Below are 26,207 nucleotides of genomic sequence, written 5' to 3'. Positions count from 1 at the left end.
TGTGTGTGTGTGTGTGTGTGTGTGTGTGTGTGTGTGTGTGTGTGTGTTCTGTGTGTGTGTGTCTGTGTGTGTGTGTGTGTGTGTGTGTGCGTGTCTGTCCACTGCAGGAAGGGACACACAAATTCAGAAGATAAATATTTGATTTCTCTGTGCTATTTATAAGGCTTCTGTGAAAGCTCCTCTATGACCACTGAGCAGAGTGGTAGTGGGACGAGGAGGGGACACGATAACTGGACGTGGTGCTGAATTCAAATGCAGCCAGCTGTTATTATCAAGGGTGTACGATCTGAGGTGTGCCACTAGGGGGAAACAAAGCTCTGCAAGGTTCCTAATTAATTGCATACTGCAGTGTGGATATATTAATAACCATTTGAACATGGCCTGTGTAGCATCCTGTTTTTAACTTATATATTAAACAGCAGGAGGGGAATTTACTTTCAAACATGTAAAATCAGTACTGTACGTATCACTTAATAAATCATTATAATGCAGTTGTGAGTTATCGGGACGCTTTTAAGTGCTTGTTAATGTAATTATCAGCATCTATAGCTGGTGTGGAAACATAAAATCAGTAACACAAAATAAGACAGCAGTAGAATATAGTCATATTTAATGAAATATGTTTAACAAATCTTCAAATTGAGTTATTAAAAATTCATTAAGTGTTTATACATAATTTAAAAAAAAAATCACTCGGGCAGGTTTAAACTGCCGGTAAACATGTTCATTCATCAGCGGATTTTTCTATTACCCAAGTGCCATTGTGAAATATGTAATAATAATTAACTGTTACATTAAAAATTTAGATATGCCAAGAATTTATACAAACACCTGAAATGTCAAAACATCTGCTTACAACGGCAATATATTGTATTTTAAACCAGCTGTTTATGTAGCGCATACAAATGCATGATACAGCAGGCGAACTCAAGTGTTGCTAAAAGAAAAAAGAAAAAAGATCGGACAACAGGAAAAGATATGATCAGAGCAGATGAGGGGTATTTGCTTGTTGAAATGGTAAACACCCTCTCCCTCTGATTACAGCTACTCAGAACAGGCTGAGATGAAACCGAGCTGCGTGGACAGCAGAGAGATAAAACATGGAGCAGAAAGATAAGTCGCACTGGGGGTTTTTCCAATCCTCCCGAGTCTCCTATTTGCATCCTCGGTGACGGAGAGGATTGAATCCGAGAACGAGGTCATCCCTTCATCCTTCCTCATCACACTTAACCAATTTACAGCGCAAACATTCACATTTTACATAGCTTCAAGAAGGGGGATTTAACTTTTGGGGTGTAAATGCGCAGCTGTCAGTTTGTCGTGCACAAACCTTTTGAGCTGAATTCATCTCCTTTTTACAGTAACTAGTGATGCTTAACTGTCTGGAGCTGCGAGGCCGGCCGGCTCTCTAAACAGGAGAAGTGTTTGTGTGTGTGCTCACATCTGTAACCACTATTCGACACAAAAATCTGCTTAGGTGGGAGGATGAGGCTGAGACATCACCCTGCCTTTAAAAAATTGGCCTGGACAGTCAAACTAGTGAACACCAGGGGGGTGGGTTGTTTCTCATCAGCAGTTCTGAATAACTGCAAAAAAGACCAACACTTGATCCAGGTTTTTTTTTATTTAATAGTTTCCCCATTCCGTTTTCAAACCATATAATATGTGTTTTAGAAAAGTCCAATCTTAGCATAGTTTAGTACATATTTATATATTTTTTAATTTACACTATTTCTGTTCAAGACCGCAGTCATGCTTTTGTGTTCTTATGTGAAACTCCACTTGTGGTTTTAACTAAATACTTATTTTCGCCCCTGTCCTTTTTCCGGTGCTATGCCTCCACTGTTTGTACATGTTCAGGGGATCGGGGCAATACAGATATCTCTGGACCGGAGTGGACTAACAGAATAGCTTTGTCCTATCTAGAATTACGCCACTCGCATGAATTAAAAGGTTTTCACAAGGGTTTTGATCATTTTCAAAACACTAAACCATCCAGAGGTCTGCAGTAACATGCAGCAGCACAAATTTGGCTTAAAAAATGTAGGGTTGACATTAATTTCTATAATTATTACAATGATAACAGCAAAAACAAGCTTTTTCCCCCCTTTCTAAAAACAGATTGTCTTAACTATCATGCAAAGGTTCGGTTGTAATAGACAGTCATTTTTGGATTCTGCCCTTTTGCCAAAATGCTTATAAACCGTGGCAACGTGTTTAAAAACCTCCGTCAAAACTGATTTGACTTGCTGAATTTCACTTGCTTTCTTCCATTTCCAAGATTCAGGCAGTTGCAGCCAAGCCGAACACAGCTCACTCTCTGCTGCTTAGAGAGAACACTTAGCCTATTGACACAGACTCAGCGAAGTGCTTCAGGCTTTTCCAGTACACACACTTTCAAAACGGTTTACCAACACTTCCCTTGGCATCAGATTATCTATAAATACACAGATGGCACAAGCTTACTCTTTCTTACCAGTCTGGACACAGACTGGTGTTGATATGGGTAGAACGTTGGTTTTCAGGAGTGATGTATGAAAGCGGTATCAGCTGTGTACGGCATTAGTGAGTCGTCCTTTTTTAATCTTTGCATTTTTCTTTTACATTCAGGTGCCGTGTTAACGTTACAGAAACAATAAGACCACACAGGACAATCTGTGTTCAACAGTATCACAGACAAGACTTCTATAGCAGTCAAAAAGTAGCTCTACAAACACTAGACTTACTCACTTTGATCATGAGCAGCAGTATCTGAAAGTCTGTCTTTGGTATCATGAAAAACAACAGGACTGTGGCAAGGTCTTTGATCCATGTTACTCCATGGAGACCCTCCTGACAAACAACTCAACAAATCAAGAGAATCACAAGACCTCTTCATCGGAAATGCTAAATTATATATATATATATGCCAGCTACTATTTCAAAGTATTGAAGTAAGAGTTATTAACAGAAGCCAGCTACTTTTACACTGCCATCTCATTATTTTTCTGTTTTGGGATTCAAACATGTTGCACACAGAGCAATGGTTGTATACCTTTATACTGCAGCCTGCTTAGATTCAACGTACGTGCATGCACGTGCCTTCAAGTTAAAGAATAATTTCCTAATTTATGGCTGTTGTTACAGATCCCATGGCAACAACCTCTATTGCTTCACCTGTAGCTCTTGTATAACGAAAATTTATTTTCATTTTTTAAAAACGGTAAATCGTTTTCTGAGAACAATTCATCGGTGGAGTTTTTGCTAATGTTACTGAAACCAGAGGAAGCAGTATATATGTTGGGGACTATTTTCAGCAGCGAATTGTTTATCTAATGAGTATTTATTACAGCAAAATGGTGCATGTGGGAATGATTCAGAATAAACGACGATGCCAGCGTTCAGTGCAATGAAAGGAGGTGTCTGCCAGTGACGGTGTGGCTCACTGATGTGTTTTTAATAGTATAAAAGTGGAGCTCTGTGACAGAGGAAAATAAAGTGCTATATGGAAATTGCTGGGGTGGGGAGGGAGGCCAACTTGATGCGTTTTTAAGTGTAAGGTTTATGTCCTTATTCTAGTCTTTACTTTCAGAAGAAAAAAAAAAAGAACAGGAACCACCCATGGCATTATAAATAATGTATCTGTTACAACTCATTTAATAGCAGTCCTATTAGTCCCCTAAACCATCCAATGTCCCGTGGGCGGTACGTCCGACTGCTAACAGTTTAAACCCTCGTGGATGCAAGACAATCAGTGTGTATGTTATTAAAACCCCGAGTTAGAACTGCTGTCCGGATGGCATATTTATGACCCCCTCACAATGTCATTCACACAGATACAGTTTTTGCTGTAACTAATAAGAAAAGAATGTGAACATTTCCAGAAAAGTTAGACAGGAAGACAAATACCCTCACGCTTTTCTGCCCAGATCTATAAACCTTTAGGCGTGTACTGTCAGAACCATGTCAGCTTTTAAGTGGATAGGCAGTACTTGTTAGTTTAAATGGATTAAAGGTTTTAGAGAAATCCGGGGATGATCATTTCTTGTTCTTTTAAAAACAGATAATACACCCTTTTAAACACTAAATATAATTTAAAAAAATGCAAAATAGATGTTTATTTTATGACAACACGCTTTATACAAAGAGTGAAAATTGCAAAACATGAAAAAAATAAAATACATATTCCATCGGAAATAATTATTCAAATTTCATTTCCTTATAAATAAAATGAAAACACTGGTCGTCTGAGGACAGAAGGTCACTATGTGAGGCAGACAGTCAGAGGTGAGTCGATCAATCAATGTGCCTGCAGCTCACAGGATACCTATTGAGACAGATGGTTGCTACCCTATCATCCTTCTTCATGCTCCCTGCTGTCTGTACTGCTGTACGGTGTGCTTCGAATCTCTGCAGAGGTGATGAGCTTCTGCCACGCAGGACGCCCACGGAGAGACCCGTAACCACAGGTTTGTTGATGTTAAACAAAGTGCAATTTAGAAGATGCCTGCAGTGAAAAGCCCTCAGCAGAGTTAGGAACAACAAAGGAATCTGTAGCAGTTTCAGTGGCCGTTACCTGAACTGTGCATCAGTTTTTAGCAGCACGCCTCAGTCGGCAGAGCTGTCCGAGCTCTCCTCACCCATTGCTTTCCAGTTTTTCCTCTTCTTCTTTTTTGAGTTTGGCCCTGAGTCGGAGTCTTTGTGCGAATCGTGCTTTCGCTTTTTGCGACTGTGTGACAGCCTCTCCCTTTTTATCTCATCATTACTGTCCTCTGTGCTGATGTCTACGTCTTTTCCTCTGGCTTTTGAAGCTTTCTTGTTTTTATGTCGACTTTTAGTCCTTTTTCTCTTCTGCTTGTCTTTTGTAGCACCGCTGTCATCGCTGCTGTAGTCACTGCTCGAACTGTCCACTTTCTTACGCTTTCCGTCCTCACCTTTCTTCTTTTTTTTCTTCTTCTTCCGTGAGGATTTTTTGGACCGTTTTGATAAGCATGCCTCTGTGTCAGACTTGGACTTTTTCATTTTGTGATGGCTCATCTTCTTTTTGGCACTGTTTTCTTCACTAAAGTAAAACAAAGTCAGAAGAATAAATATAAAGACACCACTAGTATGAATAGAAGTATGATTTAATGGCTTAAAGGGGAAATACACTAGTTTTTGATGTGGAGATCAGTCAAGCAAAGAGAACCATCTCTTCTGTGGCTTACTATAAAGAAGCTCTCTGTAAAGTCTTAGAAACATAATGTTTACGATGTAATCCTAGAGTTTATTTCAGCTTTGACTTGAAGACCTCTTCGTTTTTAAAAGAAAGTATGAGCGTTAGAGATTCATTAACAAGGAAGCTCGTTAATAACCAGAATGTTAACATCATGGAGGTGTGAATGTTTGAGGCTGTGTGAAGATTAAAATACTGTGTGTTCATCATCCATTAAATCTGGATAATAACCCATTATTACTAGAGTGACTATTTGCACCCAGGTGAGAACAGTTACACAGCAGCTATTTACACTGGGCCCCCTCACTCAGCTATATCAACATGGGTGTAAATTATAGGGATTTGTATAATTTTCAAATTCTCAACTTTTTAAAAATAGTTTATCTGACTATTTCTTGCACATTTCCCCTCATTTTCTTTTACCAGTAATACTCCTACAAATATCAGCAAAACCATGAGCTCTTTGCAAACCACTATTAAACAACAAAATTAGAAGACCAAGTGTTTAAAAAGTGCTTGATGCCAGTGTACAAATATTAGCAGCATACTTCACCAAACTAAAGTGGTCAGACAGTTCAGGGTAAAATCTTTACAAACACAAATGAAATGAAGCTTGCATATCATAAATCTAGCACAGCTATGGTCACAGTATTTCTGCCTGAAATATCCAGCTTTGTTAAATGACTAGATGGAATATTTTATCCCAAAAACAATAATGCTGGAATGCTTATGACCAGGTGCATAAAGTATTTTACAGTAATACAGGAAATCTTTGTTTGTGAGCTCCTCTTACACAATCAGGAGCAATCAAAATTTGCACAGTTACAGCTCAGGTCCTCGAAGGCTATTATCTGTTTCAGAGGTATGCCATCATAACGGCCTAGCAACTGCTTAAAAACAGACAAAATGACTCATTTGTAGTGTTTATGCACCTGTAACATCACATAAAAACGTTTTAATTTCATGACAACAACATGTAATTTATATGCACAAATTTTCTTTAAGAATGACACATTATCATCATCTAAAAATCACACAGCAAACAATACTGTAGCATAGGAAAGTGCTGGAATCAAAGTCAGAACCTGATTTTAATACTATTTACAACTCATAATTACAATTATTTTGACAAATGTTGAGGTAATTAATAAAATCTAAATAGTTAATGAACTACCTAATGCAGGGGTGGGCAATTCCAGGCCTCGAGGGCCGGTGTCCTGCAGGTTTTAGATCTCACTCTGGGTCAACACACCTGAATCACATGATTAGTTTGTTACCAGGCCTCTGGAGAACTTCAGGACATGTTGAGGAGCTAATTTAGCCATTTAAATCAGCTGTGTTGGTTCAAGGACACATCTAAAACCTGCAGGGGCACCGGTGTTCTGAGAAACCATTCTACTCTGACAAAACGTCCTACCCGTATTATAATTTGACGGTGAGTTGCGACTAAACCTAAGCCTACCCCTAACCATAACCATAAGAAGTATTCCGGATGGGTGAGAGAAAAAGAAGTTAATTCGGCGTTGGTTTTGTGCGCATGCGCAGAAACATTGGGTAGGATGTTTTTCCAGGTAGGATGGATTCCCAGAACACCGGCCCTCGAGGCCTGGAGTTGCCCACCCCTGATCTAATGGGTGTACCCTTTTTTCAGTGCAGGGGGCAAGTCTCATAATGGAGTCTCTTCTTACTTCTGCTACTTTGTTAACAATGAAATTATGTAACAGACTTCAGCCTGGTATCAGTTGGTCTTGCATTACTACAAGGTTCAGGGTTGAGAGGTTAACTCCATGGAAATGCGGTAAATTGCATGAGTGCCCTTTTAAAGTCTGAATATCTATTTGAATATATAATAACCCATTTGGTATGTATGAAATTTCTGCTTACCCATCACTTTCAAACTCCTCGGGATAAAGCTCCTTGAACCCACTATGTCCCCATCTGTGATGGAAATATATGAAATCACATATATTAGTTCATCTGATGTAGCACTCCAGCATTTCCATTACACACTGGAAACACATGACCACAGCCACTTCATTATGTTTTGTTTTTTGTACAGTACCTGTCAGGATCATTGGACTCAAATTCATACAGTTTTCGAGTCCAGTATCGAGCCTCTCTGTCATCATGTTCTGAGGCCCGCTCTCTGCTTCGGTTAAAGTCTCTACGTTGATCTGACACTCGGTCGCAGTGCATATGTCCTCTGAAATACAACCATTATCCTTAAATCATCAAGTCAATGTATAATCAAAATGATAGCTGCATTACAAAGATTCAAAAGTGCTGTGATTTCATTTGTGTTTAGGTAGATCAAATTAAATTGAGGTATTTACCTCACAAACTCTGCATCTGAAAAATCTTTTCGTTGGGATGTTTGGATCTCCCAGTCTCGCATTTTCCACATTTCAATTTCCTCTTGGATCTGCACAACAACATGCACACAAAGACAACACAGAGATGCATTAGTGTACACATGATACAAATATTTACAAATGTTATCCTTCCTGTGCGTGGGTAGAGAAGAAATCCTGCCAATCAGTGGGCTAAACTACCTACTTCAACATAGTTGGTTTGTTTTGGTATTTTATACCTGGTGTATAAGAGTTTAATCTGAGCAAGCAGAGACTGGGCTTGATGTATCGCTCTCGTACAAGCTTTGTAATTTTGTTCCTAGACAGGTTAAAGATAGACTATAGCTGCAGTGTACAGTCAGTTATTTTGTCTGACCTCATACAGACTGTGACAGCGTCTATACGCAACTGACTACAATTGGATAAAATACATAAAATTATAACATTTCCTGCTAAATTGTTGTGGAAAGGAAGCCTAAAGGACCAAACAGAAGCAATGCATTTATTTAAACAAATCATCAACTCAGCTCAACTTTAAGCTTTAAGTAATTAATCAATAGATTAGTGCACATAAAAAAAAAAACCCCCTCCACCTTCATCTTACAAACACTTGTTGAGTCTAAACGCACCTTGTTGTGGGCATCCGTGTGTCGGATTACATTCCTCAGCAGCGTTTTTCCCAACGGCTGCTTTGACATGATGATACCTGACATAAGAAACATGTAAGTGATGGGCAGTAGAAACCGAAAGCAAGAGAAGGGCTACCAATAATATGAATAACTGTTATCCCTCGAACACTCAATATTTCCTATTAGCTTAGCTCGTTGCTAATAGCATAAGAATAATGTTTAAACAGCAAAACATTTTCTGAAGTCCACTCCCCTCGGCTTCGCTTAACTGTATACAAGTGTCGGCATTACTAAACGTTTACTGTGATTTATTTTTTTTAAATTATGTCCAAACTGTACCTTTCAAAACAGAGCACCATTCAAGAAGAAGAAAATACAGCGTCTACTAGCGCTTCCGCTCTACCAAGTTACGTAATGGCGTCGCGCAATCTACGTCATTGCACTTTGAGGAACTCAACCGTGATTGGTCCAAGTGTTTGTCAGTCATCTCAGCAGCTGCTGCTAAACGGTGAGAACTGCAACTTATTAACTGCAAAATTAATTAAAGTAAGAATTATTTTCTTTATAAAACGTCATTTTTTGTACTGAGTACTTTCAACACCTAAAATATTTTCATGTCATATCTGTGATTTTTTGCGTTGCACTGTGTCTTTGTGGCTCTAGAAAAAGCATATGACTGGGTGCCAAGAAAGGAACAGTGGTACAGTAGTAGGGAAGTACGTGAGCATGTTGCAGGTCATTTGTGAGGACAGCAAGACAGTAGAAGTGACAGATGGGTTCAGGTTAGTGTGGGATTACATCAGGGACTGCCTCTGAGCTCCTTCTTGCTTGTCATTTTGATAGACAGGCAGACAGATGAGGTCAGGCAGGAGTCTCTGTGGACTGTGATGCTCACAGATGACATTGTAATCTGTGGTGAGCGTATGGAGCAGGTGGAAAACAGCCTGAAAAGGTGGAGGTATGCACCGAAGAGAATAAGAGTGAATTTCAGTAAAAGCGAGACAGAATAGTTGCAGGTGTAACGGTGAACTTGGAAGGAGCAAAGGTGGATGAATTTAAATACCTGGGGTCAGGCATCCAAAGCAACAGACAGTGCATCCCCATCTTCAAGAGAAGTAAAAAAGAGAGTGCAATGAGGATGGACTGGGTGGAGACGGGTGTCAGGGTGATTTGTGACAGAAGGATAGCAGCCAGAGTGAAGATTTACAAGATCGTAGAGAGACCTGCTGTGTTGTATGGTTTGGAGACAATAGAACTGACAAAAAGACAGGAAGAAGTGGGAGAGCTGAAGATATTAAGATTTTTGTTGGTAGTGACAATGATGCACAGGATTAGAAATGAGTAAATCAGAGGGACAGCTCATATTGAGCACTTTGGAGTTTTAGAAGCAAGGCTGAGACAGTTTGGACATGTGCAGAGGAGTGATAGTGGCTATATTGGACAAAGGAAGTTGAAGATGGGGCTGCCAGGCACGTGGAGGAGAGGATTCATGGATGTAGTGATAGAGGACATGCAGAGGGTTGGTGTGACAGAAGAGGATGCTAGGGATAAAGATGAGATAGAGGTAGCCCTCGTGACCCCTGAAGGGAGCAGCTGAAAGATGTAGTGATTCCATCATTGTTACCATCCACTGTTCCTGCAGAACTTACCACTTATTCTTTGTTGTGCAGACAACAAAACAAAGCAACAAGAATATGTGACAAAGCAGAATGTATAGGTTATATCTGCTGGTTTAACTTTCAAAAGCCAGTTCACCTGTTTAGGTCATTGTAATCGCAATTACAATTGCAATGATTAATTTTATGTTAAGGATGGCTATATCTTATGTTTTAGAAAATGTGAACATATATAGCCAGGCTACTAATGTTTTGTACTGACCTATATCTGACCAAGAAATAAACAAATAAATAAATGAATAAAAATAGCTACACTCTGCATAACCCAGTTTTCACTGAAGACTTCATAGCCCCAAGTTGTACATTTGGCTCTTGGGATCTTCCTAAAGTCTCTGTACCAATATAAGGCCTGCACAACTTTCAAACAAGATGGATCACTTTCTGCAAATAAATTAGCCTTATGTCTAATTTAAATGCTGCCACAGTTGTTCAAGCCAGTACTTCAAAGGCACATTCAGTTAGTAGATGTTATCTGCTTGGTTGGATGTAGTAAGCTGCTCTCATTGCATAGTGGGTATAGTAAATTTTGGGAATCAAAGTGTATTTCTTGCATATTCATTAGACCTAATTATGGTGTTTGTAAGATATAGCGCAGAAAAATCAAACTACTATAAAGGCCATAAAGGTGATAGAAAGTAAATTCTATCATCATTATGACACATTGTTCATAAAAGGTAGAATTGTGTTATGTGAATTTGTGCACTATATCTGACAAACTCTGAAATGCACATGAACCGGGGTACATTTTTACATGAATGAGCACCTTGCACTTTAATACCACTTTGACAAAAAAAAAGGTCTCCTGTTCAAACCTAAAAGCAGGGCTTTTAGACTTTGTTCAAGTCAAACCAGATTTGAAACAATTGTGTCAGAATAATTTAATATCCAACCTCTGATGCTCTGAAAGGTGAAAAAAGGTGCTGAAAACTAGTCTACATTTACCGGTGAGTCACAAACTCTTATGTACAAGTATCAGTTTCGAATACTTGTGCAAAATGAATATGCAAAATGTTTCTTTAGATTGATACAGTACTGAACTGGTACTTTTTATTCCACTACACTGATCAAAAACTACATATTAGTGTTTCTCATCTACAAATTAAACATCTGTGGTTTCTGGACAGCTTTTCTGTCACTGCTTTAATTAAACTGAGGTCATGCTTTTCAGTCATCTTTGGTATGATATGGGCAACATCTGCTTCCTATATGAATACATTTTATAGAAATGTTTGATTTATAGATCTGTGTTCATCTGTGTCAAAACCAAGTGTTTGGTGTTTACTTTAGATTTAGAAGTTGCACTTGACTGAATGCAACACAAATTAAAAACTACTTGAAGGTTAAACCCTTCCAAACTTTTCCTTTTTACAAGGTTAACAACTTTTACGGGTCCAGCCTTGGCTGAGTACAGATTTTGAATTCTTGGTGTATATTCTTTAAATAATTATTTATTTAAAGAGCAAATCATTTTTCACATTGGTTTCAGTTATGTAGTCAATATGTACACAAGTGGTTTAATCTAAAAGATGTTGGCTTTGTTTTCGCTCTCCAATGTTATCTCCCAAACAAAAATACTTCCTTCTAAATTGACTAAAAAAATGCATCAACTTCCTAGGGGGAAACTCTTATCAGCTTCATGGTTATCTGTTTGAAGGTCACTGAAATGAAGGGGGGAAAACATAGATAACTTTTGTTTAAGGTATGTTAGTAATTTGATACAAAAACCCATAGTGACCATGCAAGCACACTCTATTTTAGCAACTCATTTGATTTACAAATAGGCTGACTGCATGCTGTCTCTGTGGCAAACTGGCTTTTTTTCTCATTGCCTGGATCCCCAGTGGTGGAATGACTTTGGCACCACACTTTGAACAGCAAAGTCATTGTTTATATATCATCCGTACATGAATCCAACAGTGCCTGATAAAAACACTTCCCTCAATCACGTCTTGCTCTGCCAAATCATCGTCTGCCTTTAGGGCACCTGAGTTTGTCCTTGTTTTTTCAATATTGGGGAAAAAATATTCAAAGTAATGCCGAGAAAAAAAGGAATCAGCTCATGATGGAACACAAACAACCTTATAAAGCTGTTTCAAGAAAAAGGTTTCCATGAAGTTATTGAAGTCGCCAAACTAATCAGTGCACTTTCTGCATAATATTGGAGCCTCTTAGTGTTATTATTATTATTTGTAAACAATTCCATTTTTTCATCCTTGTTGACAAAGCTACTTTTGAATTTAGTTATTTAAGCCTGTGGATAGATGGGTGTGGGTGGATTTTCAGTCTGTTTTTTATTTACCTGATAGGAAGTCTTCCTGCTTGCAAAATCAAGGTAGAGGACGGTCAAATAATGCATCTTAAATAACTGAAAGACCCAAACAGTGCTCACCAGAATTTTATTCATCTGTTTGTCTGTCTTACAACAAATACTGTTGTTAGACAGACAAACAGATGTCAGCCTACGACTGAGTTGAATGAAATCCCACATGATCCAGCCGTTAGGTGTTTTTGCTGACTCTTGATTTTAAATGCACTGCGATGTCTTATTTAGTCCACATATTGCTGCTGCTACCGTGCGCAGATTCAAAATTACAGCCACTGATTAGCCCATAAGTGGACGCTGACCTTCCTTCTGACCTGTAGCACGAAGCTCATTTGATGCTTGATTGTGTAGCTTTGGCCGATTAGGTGAGGTTCAGATGACTTATTATGAGCGTCATTACGATAGAATTTGATTTGCAGGGCTTGGTGGTCATGTTTGAGCTGTGAGGATGTGTAAACAGTGTTCATGGTTCGTGGAGGGGTAAAATCTTGAAAGAGTCAAGGACTGTTCAATAATGTATATTGGAGTTATTTTTGAAGACATAGGTTTGAGTTGAAAAATACATTTTCTTTTGAAAGGGCTTATAAGAAAATATTAACCTCCCCACCCCATCAGTATTTAATAAGAACAAATACATAATTTGACCTTTTGTGACCTCCATAAAGTGGTTTCTCATAAGCTTCTGACACCTTATCTGCTCATTCCTTGCATGCAGATGCTTTTAGGAACGGAGAGTGTAACAAACCTTAGTTTGTATGAGCATCACATTCTTCTAAAAGGTGACCTATTGTGCATTTCCTTACTTTCTGTTATATACCGTGGATTGATTACGTTTCCAAAATGCCAAATAATGAGCCTTAAAGTAAGAGGGCTGCCCTAAAGCCCAGTATCAGATAAATAGGGATTATTCTGAACTCTAAATTGTGCAAAGCTACTCTAGTAGAACAAAAATATGGAGCTGGAAAATGAGCAAAATAGGCCTTCTTTCAAAAGCTACTAAAGTATTAAAAGGTTTTTTTCAAATATACACTAGAAAAAGATAACCGCACATGGCAGTCGTAATAAAGGGATACACGGAATGTGGGACTAATAACACTTTATATTTTTGAAATTACAAAAATATATTTTGTGTGTGATTCAAACATTTTTCACTTATTGTAGGTATCCCAACAAATTTAAATATTTTTCTCATTTTGATTTAGCACAAATAGCTGTCGGCATGACAGCTTTCTTTTGCCTCTGCTGTTTCTCTGCATAAATCTAATGCGGCATTTGTATGGTGGGTTACATACATATTCATGGCTCTACAGTAAAGTAGCTCATTGAAGCATGCATCGATGGCGCTCATGGGGAATTTAAGACGCTGTCATTTTGTTATGGGCAGAACTGCAAGCTGCCACGTTGAGACCTACTTCACGTTTTTTGGTTGCTTTTTTTTCCTTCCTGCTGATGACACTGCCAACACTTCTAACAACTTAATGACAGCGTAATCTGCCAAAAACGCCTTTCAAAGGAATACTTAACACTGGCTGTACATGTCAAAGAAATTCTTTTGTTTCTGCTGCCTGGTGTTCAAATTATGAAGCTGACACTTTTTTAAAAATTTGAGTTTAATCTGATGCCTCTGATGTTGTAGCGCATTAGCATCGAAATGCTTTTCAGTACATACAAGACACAGAAGTGAGAAGAGCTGGTTTTCCAGGCTGATGCGTCCACTCTATAAATACCATTTTCTCCTTAAGTACCTCCCTATTTCCTCTGACTCTGTAAATATATAATTACCCTCTGGTAATGGCTTGGCCTGTATGGTATGTTGTTATACAAGCCTGTGGTTTTATCAACAAACAAAAGTCTGCTAATTTTCCTGTTTTTAAAAATCAGAATGTCATTTCTCATTTTAGCTGCAGGTATATGCAGTACATGGAGAGAAAAGGAGAAGGAGAACAACTCCCACCTCTTCCTCCTTGTGAAAGGAGAGAGCTGTAGGGAAAGCAGGGAGGAGGAATAAGGGAGAGGGGGAGGGTGAACACACCCAGACAGAGCCATGTCTGACATCCTCTCTCTCACCGAACGAAGGAAGGAGTGATACAAAGCCAGTTCGGCCAAGCAGAAGAGAAAAGAGGGGAAGGAGAGGGAGGGAGGGAGGGAGGGGACAGGAGAATGAATGCAAAAAGGGTGAAAAAGATGCACAAGAGCTGCATCAGTTCTTGTCCGTAAGGAACAAAAAACATTGTGTTCGTGAATGGGAGCTGGTGAGCTCCACCACAAGGCGAGTGCAATGAGAAACCAGGCAGATTTCAGTCACTGGTGCTGCTGAGCTCCAATCCTCTCTCTGTCTGTCTCTCCCTATCTCTCCCTGCCAGCAACGACTGAGCCTTGGTATGATTTAGGGGAAGGGTTTGGGGGCTTTTGATTAGGATTGTGAGCTTTATGTTTTAGGAATATGCTGTTGGAGAGGATTTAAACGTGCTGTTATTTCTGATTGAACACAGTGTGCGACGTGGAGACTCCTCTGCTTGCGGCTTTCAGGGCTGTTCCCCTCCCTGCTGCCTCTGGCTGTGTTTGGGCTATGGTCCTGACTGAGACGCAGGGCATCACCCAGATGTGGGGCGCGGACTGTATGGGAGGTTAAGCCTGTAAACACCAGCATGGGAGCCAAACAGATGAAATGGTAAGTGCTATTTTAATATGAACAGTACGGCAATTCAGGCTATTGCTATTGTTGACAATGCAGGGATGCATCAGTGGCAGATATATATATATATATATATATATGTATATGTAAGTCTACAATCACAACACTATAAAACAGATTTATCACTTCAACCGCATGTGAATCTCAGTCTTGGTCATGGAATTGCGTTTCATCCGAACAGCTTGATCTTGAAAGCCAAGCTGTGCAGGTTATTGTTCGGTGTTTACAGTGCAGTAGGTGTGGGTGTGTCCCTGTGTGTGTCTGTGTGAGCCGAGCTGCTATTGCCTAGCAACCTCTCTCTAACAGCTATTTCTGTGTATGCCGTGCCACGATTCAGATATAAGTTTAAATTGATTAGACTGATTTACATTATTCTTTACTTTAATCTGACAACTTTATCTTCTTTTTCACTTTGCACCATGTTTACAATGACCTGCTTTATTTAACTGGTCCTTTAAGGTCAGTGCTGAACACATCAGTCAAAAAGATTGATGATGACACAAACTGTCACTGATATGTTATAAAAGATAAATAAGCTGAACTTTACTGTTGTAGAAAAATGAGGTGAAAGTAGTTTGGATTATTTAATACACTGTCATCTATAATTTAGTAGTTCCCAAAACGGGTGATTGGACTTGACCGCTGAACCACAGCATTTGAGGGTTTTTTAAAAGTGGTGAACGTGAAAAAAAGAAAGAAGATACAACAGCTTTTTTTCATCTGATAATTTTTGTGAAAGGTTTGGTTTTACAAGTTTTCTTTCTTTTAAAAAAACTCAAAGAAACATATAGAGAAAATCTTTCTTTGATGGCTCGACTAAGTACTTGCACTGCCTAAAATCTATTAAAATGCTATCAACTAAATCTACTAATCTACGAAAGCTAATATGACAAGCAACAGTCGGATAAATATTGAGAAATAATAAGTTTTAGCAGTTTGTAGCAGCTATGAATACAAAGTAGCCAAAAAAAGTATAAATACTAAAGCAAAGTATCTAAAAATTGGAGTAAATGGAGGCCCACTCAGGCCACCACCACTGATCAAATTATGTTAATCTATTGCACAGAAGCTCATCTCTTGCAAATCCCAATGCTTAATCTTTGCTAAACCCATATGTTCCAAATCTATCGGATTGTACGTGTTCTCTTGTAGCGAGAGATCAGCAAAGAGCATTTACAATAAATGTGTTATTGAACTACTCTTAGAGACAATGATAGAGGGTATCCCGATAGTGTTATTATCTGCAGTGACTAGATTAGTAGGAGGTGCTTCTTTGATCCCTTTTTGAAAAACACTTAAGGATAATTACAGCAGCTTCTGATAAGAGGCTTAGTTCATGTTTTTATGTGACCTACAGTAGTGCAGAGACTCTTTCCGGGAAGTTGGAAAGACGAAACTAATCATAAGTTTCTCAGTATGGTTTGATATATAAAAAGAATAATACATTAAACCATGTTTAACCATTTTAGCATCCCAGTGGTGCTCTATTGAATTGAGATCCAACATTCCTCTAACCAATATATTTCCACCAGTCTGAACCATTTATACAAAGCGGGTTGGATCCATGCTTCCATGTTATTTATACCAAAGAGACCCTACCCATCTGAATGTCGGATGGGTAAGGAGAAATCTAGCAGAAGCAGAAATCGAGACTCATCAGACCATAAAACATTTTTTCAATCTTCTGTTGTCTAATTTTGGTAACCCTATGCAAAAAGCAGCCTCAGATTCCTGTTCTAACCTGAAAGAAGTGGCATTTAGTGTGGTGTTCTGCTTCAAGGTTTCACAAGTTGAGCATTCAAAGATGCTCTTCTGCATACTTTGGTTGTAACAGGAGTTACTGTTGCTTTCCTATCAGCTAAATTTCTGTGCTCGTTCTGTGTAAGTGCTTCTTATCTAACATTCTCACACATTTATACTCAGATGGATGCACTGTAGACCAATTTGGGGTTAGGACCTTGCCCAAGGATATTTGGCCTGCAGACTGGAGCATTAGTAGGCGACCTGCTCTACCTCCTGAGCTACAGACACCCCTATCAGCTTGAAACAGTCTGTCCATTCTCCTCTGACCTCTGGCAGAGGAGATGTCCAACAGGGCATTTTTGCCCAGAGAACTGCTGCTCACCTGATATTTGCACTCTTTTGGACCATTCTCTATAAACCCTAGAAATGTGTGGGAAAATCCCAGTTGATTGTCAGTTTCTGAGACAGTCAGACCAGCACATTTGGCACTAACAAACCACTTAAATCATCTTTTTTCTCACCTTCCTAATGCTCCTTATACAAGGCATGACCTTGTATACATGCCTAATTTACTGAGCTGCTGCCATGTGGTTGGTTGATTATACATTTATATTATCAAGCAGCTGAACATGTATACCTAATAAAGCAGCTGTGGAGTGTATGCCCTTATGCATTTGGATTGTAACAACTCTGCTATTCACTGATTTCCGATCGAGCACAATCATCAAGACAAAATTTACATGTCTGGTGCATTTGTTCATGACTCTTTACCTGCAAGACATTTCTCTCAGCCCTATCATATGCAAATATTAGCATGCTAACTTGGATGCTGTAATGGTGAAATGCTTCACTAAGTCTGCTTAACATTAGATTCTTTGAGGTGTGTTTCTGATTCGATCAGTGGCTGATAAGCAGACGTTAACTATGATTAATCAAAGGAATATGTCCTTTAATCCTCAGAGAGTACTTTGCTGTGCTATTAGCTAGTGCTAACTATTACATAAGAAGAAAATCTTACCACCATACATATGAAGCAAATTCAGCAGGACATTCTTTGCTTTCTTTCCTTCATTCTCAGCTAGTTAGCCTGGGGAGCAGGGTGATGAGTAGTGATGCTTTTCTATGGCATGCTTGCACAGCGTTTAGATCTGTTCATGCAGTCGCAGGCTTGTCTTCACATGCAGACTCGGAGGGAAAAACACAGGGAAACTACCCTGTTAGGGACTGTGCATAATGCTATAGGTCACAGGTCATAGTAGCTGTATCCAATGTCCACAAACACAGGAGAGTGAAGATGACAGCTGGTCTGAACCTCAGGCTGCTGGAGATGCTCTCAAAAACACTATATTCATGAAACTGCAAGGAAACAAGCTGTTCAGAAACCATGCCAGCACTATGTTATGAAATTATGGCCGAAGGGGGAGCAAAATATGTAAAGAATTTCCTGTTAGAAAATGACAGGCTTGCAGGCATTCCTGCTCCTGCTGTGTATTTTTTGAATGAGTTGAAAATCTGTTTATTCAGTCTTTTCTTCTTTTTTTTCCCCCTTTTCTAATAGTTCTGTTATCTACAAAATAATCTGTGAACCCGTGATGCAGACAATGCTGTTTGAAATATCATGCATCATATTGGCATTATGAGTTCAAAAATGGATTTAGTTAAAATATCTATCCCAAATGGGATTAATTTACATTATTGTGCTCCTCTGGGAATTTTTAAAATTTCAAATCGCCATTTTATGTAGTTAGGTTTCTTTATTGCTGCTCATTTGGCAGCATACAAGCACATTCATTCCTGCCTGTGCCCACCATCTGTTTCAGTCTCAGCTCAGCCAGCCCAGCTCACTCCCCCAAAGAGGAGTATGTTATCACCCAGCTCACTGACACCCCTAAAGAAGAAACAGTCCATGATCACCCTGAGAACCAGGGGGAACCTCAGGATGACAAATCTGAGCTGACAGAGAAGAAATCTGTCACAGGTTGGTTGGCTGCACATCAACTCTTGTAGAGCCAGATATGATGCAGTGAAAAAAAAGGTGCCTTGCCTCATTTCCCCTGTCCCTCTGCCACTTTTAGAGGAGGTGGCTCTCTGTGGATTGTGTCCTTCCCTGGGGCACGATGGGCAGGAGGAAGAGAAGTCCTGGGAGGAGCAGCTGGATGCACACCAGGAGCAGCTGGAAAAGGAGATGCAAGAAGCGAGAAGGATGGTGTTCCGGTTACAGGTAATGCACTTCAAAACAAACTGCTGCTCTGGGCCAAGGGATATAAGCGACAGGGTCGCTGCCCTATTTGCAACAAATCCACAGAGTAAGGAGCAAGTAGTAAAAAAATAGATTCTGAGAAAGAAGGATGAAAGTTTGGTCAGGGCATGTAAACGTTTTCAGCTCAGTTTTTATCAGCAGGTAAACCCACCATACCTCTGTTTGCTGACTTTATTGTTTCTCTGTTTTGAGTCACTGAAACATTTTAAAAAGGAGGCTATTTATTATCTGTCCTTACAATAAAATCAGGGCACTGGGTTGTTAAATTAGAGCCATAGTGAAAAACAAAAATCACCATGTAGTTGGTCCTAATGCAACTAAACAGTCTGAAGAAACCTTAAAAATTGTTAGCATCCAGTGCTAGCTTAAAGTTTTTAAAAATGTTTGCATGTCTACAGCCGCTTTCTATGTAATCTTGTCTTATCAGATGCTCACTAGTAGTTCGATAATTAACTGACAAGCAGCTCCATGGTTAAGTGATGCCTGTTCTGTTGTTATTTTATGACAAACTGAGAAGAAAAAAGACTGGGAGTTGATTTAGAGCTTTTCACTGGAACTCTCAATGTGGGGTCCAAAAGATTAGCTAATAAAAGTGAAGGAGTCCATCATTAGGTTGTAAAACATGCAAAAACCAAATAAAACTATCAAAGAGATGACTAAATTCTAGCAGTGGCCAAACCAACAATCTGGTACATTCTTAAAATAAAAAGAAGGGATGCACATGGACTGCAGCACCAAACACTGAAGCAGCGACTGAAGGTGGCTGCAGAAAGGGCCTGCAGGGCACCTCAAGGGATGAAAAAAGCACTTGGTGGTGTGCATGGGTTCTAAATTTCAGGGAGCCACTGACCGCAAACATTTTCTGTAATTTTTAAAATCAATGTGTATATTTAATACTATGTTAGTTTGTATAAAAATGGCTAACAAAAAAGGAATACTTGTGTTAAACCCCATGCATTAAAGCTGAAAGTCTGCACTTTAATCACACCTTGGTTGTTTTTGAATCCAAAGCTAACTGTAGCTCAGTATGGGGTAGCTGGTTTGCTTTCACAAGGCACAGCAGATTGTGCATTTGAAATCGGGCTTCTCAAGGAGTTCAAAAGATCCAAACTCTTGTATTATTATGTGCACTGAAGAACTGAAGCAAGAATCTAATCTGAAAAGAAAACACTGTTATTTTCTGCAGCACATCAACATTATTTACTCACTAGATCCCCACAGATTCCTACTAAAGTATCGATGACAAAGGACTGCTAAAGAAAGGTCGTCATATCAACGTTTTATAATCTGCTTACACTCTGTTCATGAGGGAGTTCACATTGTAAACCAAGCGCAAGTAATGAAGACTGTATAACTGAAATCTCATCAGAGGATTGGAAATAAATACATGCCTCAATTTAGTTAATTATAGACATGTATTCTGGCATATTTAGTTAATTTGCAATTATACAGCACTTTCCAAGTTAAATTGCTAAATAAAATTGTACCAGAGTGTCACTAGCAGTCAGTAAGATTACAAGATTTTGGGAAGACTTAGAAATGACAAAAGAAATGACAAGATCCAAATGCTACATGCTAAAAATGGAAATATATTTTTAAATGAAGTAATTAAAAAGAAACCCAAACAGATAGACCAGATGTAACACACTAAGCATGATAAAGCCATCCACTAGAAAGAATAATATGTGTTTTGACAGATAAACAGACAAAGATGAAAAAATTTCTTACCTGATTTATACTTTGAGTCCATTCTGTTACTTCCGTTTATCCAATCGGGGTCGTAGAAGGGTCGGAGCCTATCCCAGTAGTCACAGGGTGAATAGCAGAGTGCACTGTGGATAAGTCACTGATCTATTATAATTTATATGAAATGATTAAAATTATGTTGCATGAAAAAATGTGAAAGGGGGCGCTTTTATAAGAAAATCATAAAATGAGACTTGTTAGGCTTATAATACATATAAAACATAAACTCACTTGCCACTTTATTAGGCATTAATACCTGGTAGTACTGGTTTTTAGATTCAGAACTGTCTTAATTCTTCATGGCACACATTCAACAAGGTGCTGGAAACATTCCTCAGAGATTTTGGTCCATATTGATGTGATACCATAACACAGTTGCTGCAGATTTGTCAATTGCACATACACAATTTAAATCTGGTCCACCGCATCACAAAGGTGCTTTATTGGAGTGAGATTTGGTGACTGTGGAGGTCATCTGAGTACAGTGAATACACTGTTATGTTCAAGAAACCAGTTTGGGATGATTTGAGCTCTGTGACGAGGCGCGTTATACAGCTGGGTGCAGCCATCAAAAATATCCCTCACACCAATACACCACCATCAGACATTGAGATCTTCTATTGTCTAATATTGGTGCTTCTGTGAATGATGAATTGATCTGCTTCAAGGTTCAACACACTGAGCATTTATAAATGCTCTTCTGCATACTTTTGTTGTAATACTAGCCTGACAGGCAACAACAACCATGCCACTTTCAAAGTCAATAAAAGGACCTTTCTCTTCCAATTCTGATGCTTGATTTGAATTTCAGAAGGTTGTGAAAAGCATTGAGTCTTTGCCATGTTACAACATACCTTCCATGTGCAAGATCCTTACAGTATAATGGGTCTTATTCAGACATCAATACATTCAATTCAATTTCATTTATATAGCGCCAAATCACAACAGCAGTCGCCTCAAGGAGCGTTACATTGTAAGATAAAGACCCTACAATAATACAGAGAAAACAGAGAAAACCCAGCATGAGATAACCCCCTATAAGCAAGCCCTTTGGCAACAGTGGAAAGCAAAAACTCCTTTTCAACTGGAAGAAACCTCTGTCAAAATCAGGCTCAGGGCGGGGCAGACTGCTGCAAGCGTTTGGGGGTGAGGTAAGGGAAACAGAACAAAGACACGGTGTGGAAGAGAGCCACAGATTATTAGGATAATTAAGAATAAAAATATGAAAGACAAAGCTAATCCTACAAAATTTGCTAATCTTTGCCAGCTTCATTAATTTGTGCAAATAAATAAGTTTGGCACATGGTATTTAATTGGTATGTTTGGGGTCATTTATAGTATTCAGCTACAAATATCGGTGCAGCGACAGCACGTCCACATACTGTTCATAAATTAAAAATAGATTTTTTTGGTGACTTTTACAGTAATAGCCTTTATGTTTTCAGTTTTAGAGTCTCTATATTACATTACAGTCTGTATATTTACACAGACTTGTCAGTGTAATTTCAATTTGATTTGGTTCAGTTCACTGACTTTATTAGCTGCAGTGCAAAAACGGAGGCATTTACAACCACAGAAACCTGGTTTCTCTATCATGCGTCGCAACTATCATTGCTTGTATGTGTTTTGGTTTTTAGGCTCTGCTGCTCCATGGCTCCCTCCCTGAGGAAGACCAGGATGGATCCGTGAGCTTTGGAGATAACCGGGCTAACACCGAGCAGCAGCTGGTACAGTGCCCTCTCTCTGCTAACTTGAGAAAACAAACAACAGTTGCTCGCCACCGAGCTTGAAGTGTCCGTGTCAGCCCTTCTGTTCTGATGATGTTTGTAGCCATTACTCGTCTCACGAGTGGCCACTATAGAGCACAAATGAATCTCTCTGATCTGCCAGCGCACTGTCATGGAGGCCCAATGCCTCCTCATACGTTCTGACATTTTTCCATTCTCTAATTACCCCGCTCGTACCCTCTCCCTTTGAAGGTTCTCATCCGCAGTCGTCTGGACCAAAGCATGGAGGAAGCCCTTGATCTCAAGGTACAGTAAGTAAATGTAATTAGGTTTAACATAGAGGAGCTGTCTTAGGGGCAGAGTCCTTTTCTCTAATGTTTTTGTTGTTCCTTTGTGTGGCTCTTAGAGGGAACTTCTGAGGCACAAACAGGAGACACGTCACATTCAGGCCATCAAGGTAAACCTCTTACTCTAGTTTTGGGCTTTATATGTGAAGTAAAATGGATTAAAGGATTATATTTAACCTTTTTGACTATTGCGCCCTCCCAAACTGATGATTCTGTAAGTTTTATCACATACATTATACATTTATCATTTCTTTACAAAGATCAAAAGAAGTTTAGAGCTGGGTGGATCCTGTCGATGAGGCAGGTGGATGCAGTTCATCAGTATTCAGGTCTTTTCTGGACAATTCTTTGATCTCCCTCCTGCTTCTCATTAGGATGCTCTGCAGCAGCGCTTGGCAGTGCAGGAGGATGCTGTGCTGCAGCTAAAGCAGGAACTACTGAGGTGCAACATGGCCAAAGATCAGCTGGAGGGGGAAAATGTGAGACAAGTGATGATTTCCCTTTGACACGATGAAATATCCGACCTCTTTGACTCGTGGCTGCAGGTTTAAGTGAGAGAACTATAGCACTCATATATCACCTTGATATAACTGTTTGCAGGCAGAGCTCAAACGCAAGCTGAGTGAAAGGAACAAATTACTTAGCGAATATGAGGTATTGTCTTTTATTATATACACGTCAGTGCATTCTTTTAGCCATAGAGATGCAAATAAAGCCTCGTGCCATCCATCTCTCTTGTCACAATAGCAGCAGCTCGGGAGGAAGGACAGAATACTGCAGCAGCAGCAGCAAAAGCTTGATGAAGCTCAGCACAAGGCACATGAAGTCAGCCTGGGACGGGTATGCAGCATGACAGGTTTCACATATACGTGCTAAATAACATATGTTTGAAAGCAGGACTCATATATAACACCAACGTTTGTTTGTTTTTTTTTATCGCGCATCGGTCTGTGATTACATTGTACTTGCCGCAAGATAGCCCATATATTTCTTCTTACGAGAAACATTACTCAATAAGACCAAAAACTATAAATATATTAAGGCACCATGATGCTTGAAGAAAACATTACATTTCCCACTACACCTCAGCGGTGTGGTCTTTATAAATTGTTACTCAGATCAGAGTAAATGGTGCATTTGTTGGAGACTATTTTCAGTGGCAGATTAATACATATTTCTTGCACCGGTGAGTATCCCTTGCAGCAGGATGCTGTATGTGAAATCGACTCAAAATAGACTCCTGTGCACGGTGTTCATCATGATAGGAAAAAAACATGTCACCCACTACGTTGTGATGTTTTTTTTTATAGTTTTTGGACAAAAGTGAAGCTCTTATTTAGATGAATAAGCTTTCTGGCTGTTTTTTTTAGCTACACAGGCCCAGTGTTTGCTCTTTGTATTGCAGTTTGAGCACATTTTGTAAATATTATCACACTTTTCACCTTGGTCTATACTGTCTCTGTCTCTGATAGGCGTTCAGGAGCGAGGGCAGCGGGTACAGTCACTCAGTCGCTTCGACATCTCCTCCAGTGTTCCAGCACAGCGCACCAGTATGCACTCTTTAATTTTCTCATTAACCAATAATGTCTGTAAATGTCCATAGTTCAAAATGATTTCGAATCTTTTTCCAATTCTTTTTAAGTATCAGAGGACTGTTTTTCACAGGGTGAAGAGCTGCAGGTCGTCAGGGAAGCACTTCGCAGTTTGAGGGACAGTTTTTCCGGCCATGACCCCCAACATCACACCCTGGACACTCTGGAGCAGGGCGTGGCCACTCTCATGGACAGACTGCACTCTCTGGACACCCAGCGAAGACAGGACAGAGGGGTACACACTCTCGCTCTCACAACTCAAAGAGGAAATTTTAAAATGTAGTAGCTCGTCTGTCACTTGCCAAATGATGACTCAGCAACTGATAACATCCGACTGTTTGCTATGAGTAATTGGTTCTTCTTCTAGGAGGAATTCAAATCGCCAGGACGCAGAGCCAACTCGACAGACCGTGACTCCTGGCCGCCGAGCTCGAGTGAGACAAACAAAATGCTCGTTTTTGTTTAGGATTTGTCATCCCCCGCAACATCTCTACTGGCTGTTAAATCAAATTGTGCCATTCAATTACACTGCGCTGCAAAGAGAGGGCATGACTGAGTGTGAGGCTAGAACCCTTTCAGACTTTGGTTGTGGAAAAACAATGTTTGCTGGGTTTTTTTCCAGAAATGGCGCACTCACACAGCAGCCCAGGACTGGATACTGCCGTCTCCACTAAAGTGCTCTACTTCACAGATCGCTCGCTCACTCCATTTCTGATTAACATCCCAAAAAGGTGAGTATATAAACACTTTATGGTGGCTTGATACAGTACTGTGTGTTGCTTCACTGGAGCGTTCTTTATTTTTTAAGCAAATTGTTAGTTGGGTTTTGGTTGACCATAGCCTCATATGGATGCCTGGGCTGGTTTATCCAAAGCATAACGTTTGTGTGGATATATGTGTGCTTCCAGGCTGGGAGAGGTGACACTGCGAGACTTCAAGGCAGCTGTAGACAGACAAGGCAGTTTCAGATACCACTTCAAGGCCCTTGACCCAGAGTTTGGCACAGTGAAAGAGGAGGTAGGCGTGGGAGTAAAATTACAGCCCCTATTTCTCTTCACATTGGGCTTCAGCTGGCAAATATAAAACTGCAGTTATAGAGTAAGATATGCTAATAATAGCTGTGCCTACTGTGCACTTCAAAACACCATGGGGCGACTTATTTCCATCCCAAAGAATTGGATAACCTCAAGTATTCATTTTTACTTTCTATCCAAACCTTTTATAGTATAGATATGGGTCTCTCAGATATGTAAACACTGGATGCTGGCTTTTCAGGTGTTTCAGGATGGAGCCGTTGTCCCTGGCTGGGAGGGGAAGATTGTTGCGTGGGTTGAGGAGGATCACGGAGAGCGGAGATAGCGCCAAAAAACTAGAGATCGTCACTACAAACCTCAGCTGTTCCCACTGGACCAGGAAGCTACTGAAAATACTTCTGATGCCATAAGAAAGAATAGTGTTACGACACAAAACTGGGACCAATGGAGCTAACACCATTAAGGTACAAAACAAAACCATGTTTTAAAAGTGAATGTTTCATATGAAGAATCTAAACATTTGGATACAATGTTTTTTTCGTTTACGGACCGCATGTCGCACATTGTTTGCAGCTCATAAATAAGTTTGTGGGACTACCACGTAATGGTCAGTAAAGTCATACTTGAATAATAAAATAATGTTAGCTTTATATGAAAAAACAAGCTACGCTGTGCTTTAAAAAGCTGTAATCAGTGCATAGTATGCAAACCTCAAAAAAAGAAAGAAAGAAGTGTTTACTGACATTTTCCACGTGTTCCAGATTGCCAAACACTGATGTTGTTGTTCTGCATCAATTTTGATGTTTTAATAAACATAAATTATTGCATGGTTCGTTTTGTTGTCAATTATTCCCCCCTGCATACGGTAATGACACCAGCTCGTAGCCATT

The 26,207-nt window shown here is 39.5% G+C and overlaps 2 protein-coding genes across 3 annotated transcripts; one reads left to right on the top strand and one right to left on the bottom strand.

Moving 5' to 3' along the window:
- Positions 1 to 4,069: 4,069 nt before the first annotated feature.
- Positions 4,070 to 8,626, bottom strand: nkapd1 (NKAP domain containing 1). Its single transcript, XM_005931993.3, has 6 exons — positions 8,514 to 8,626; positions 8,175 to 8,251; positions 7,528 to 7,616; positions 7,257 to 7,397; positions 7,079 to 7,132; positions 4,070 to 5,041 (listed from the first exon to the last, which is right to left on the bottom strand). Exons 2-6 carry the CDS (start codon positions 8,241 to 8,243, stop codon positions 4,588 to 4,590), a joined length of 807 nt encoding a protein of 268 aa, XP_005932055.1. The 5' UTR covers positions 8,244 to 8,251; positions 8,514 to 8,626; the 3' UTR covers positions 4,070 to 4,587.
- A 5,677-nt stretch (positions 8,627 to 14,303) lies between these two features.
- dixdc1a (DIX domain containing 1a) lies at positions 14,304 to 26,149 on the top strand. Of its 2 annotated transcripts, none has more exons than XM_005931992.3 (16): positions 14,304 to 14,552; positions 14,666 to 14,844; positions 18,432 to 18,589; positions 18,687 to 18,832; positions 22,255 to 22,344; positions 22,597 to 22,650; positions 22,751 to 22,801; positions 23,066 to 23,170; positions 23,292 to 23,345; positions 23,442 to 23,531; positions 24,164 to 24,241; positions 24,357 to 24,518; positions 24,651 to 24,717; positions 24,906 to 25,014; positions 25,192 to 25,300; positions 25,559 to 26,149. In XM_005931992.3, exons 2-16 carry the CDS (start codon positions 14,822 to 14,824, stop codon positions 25,640 to 25,642), a joined length of 1,380 nt encoding a protein of 459 aa, XP_005932054.1. In that variant the 5' UTR covers positions 14,304 to 14,552; positions 14,666 to 14,821; the 3' UTR covers positions 25,643 to 26,149. The 2 variants fall into 2 exon arrangements, with proteins under 2 accessions (XP_005932054.1, XP_005932053.1); XM_005931991.3 differs by having other exon boundaries at positions 14,305 to 14,552; positions 23,439 to 23,531.
- Positions 26,150 to 26,207: the final 58 nt, after the last annotated feature.

This window comes from Haplochromis burtoni, unplaced genomic scaffold (assembly GCF_018398535.1).
Source record: "Haplochromis burtoni strain Fernald_Lab_line unplaced genomic scaffold, NCSU_Asbu1 Contig_144, whole genome shotgun sequence".
In the NCBI taxonomy this organism is placed as follows: domain Eukaryota; kingdom Metazoa; phylum Chordata; class Actinopteri; order Cichliformes; family Cichlidae; genus Haplochromis; species Haplochromis burtoni.
This window is presented reverse-complemented; position numbering and strand designations above follow the sequence as displayed.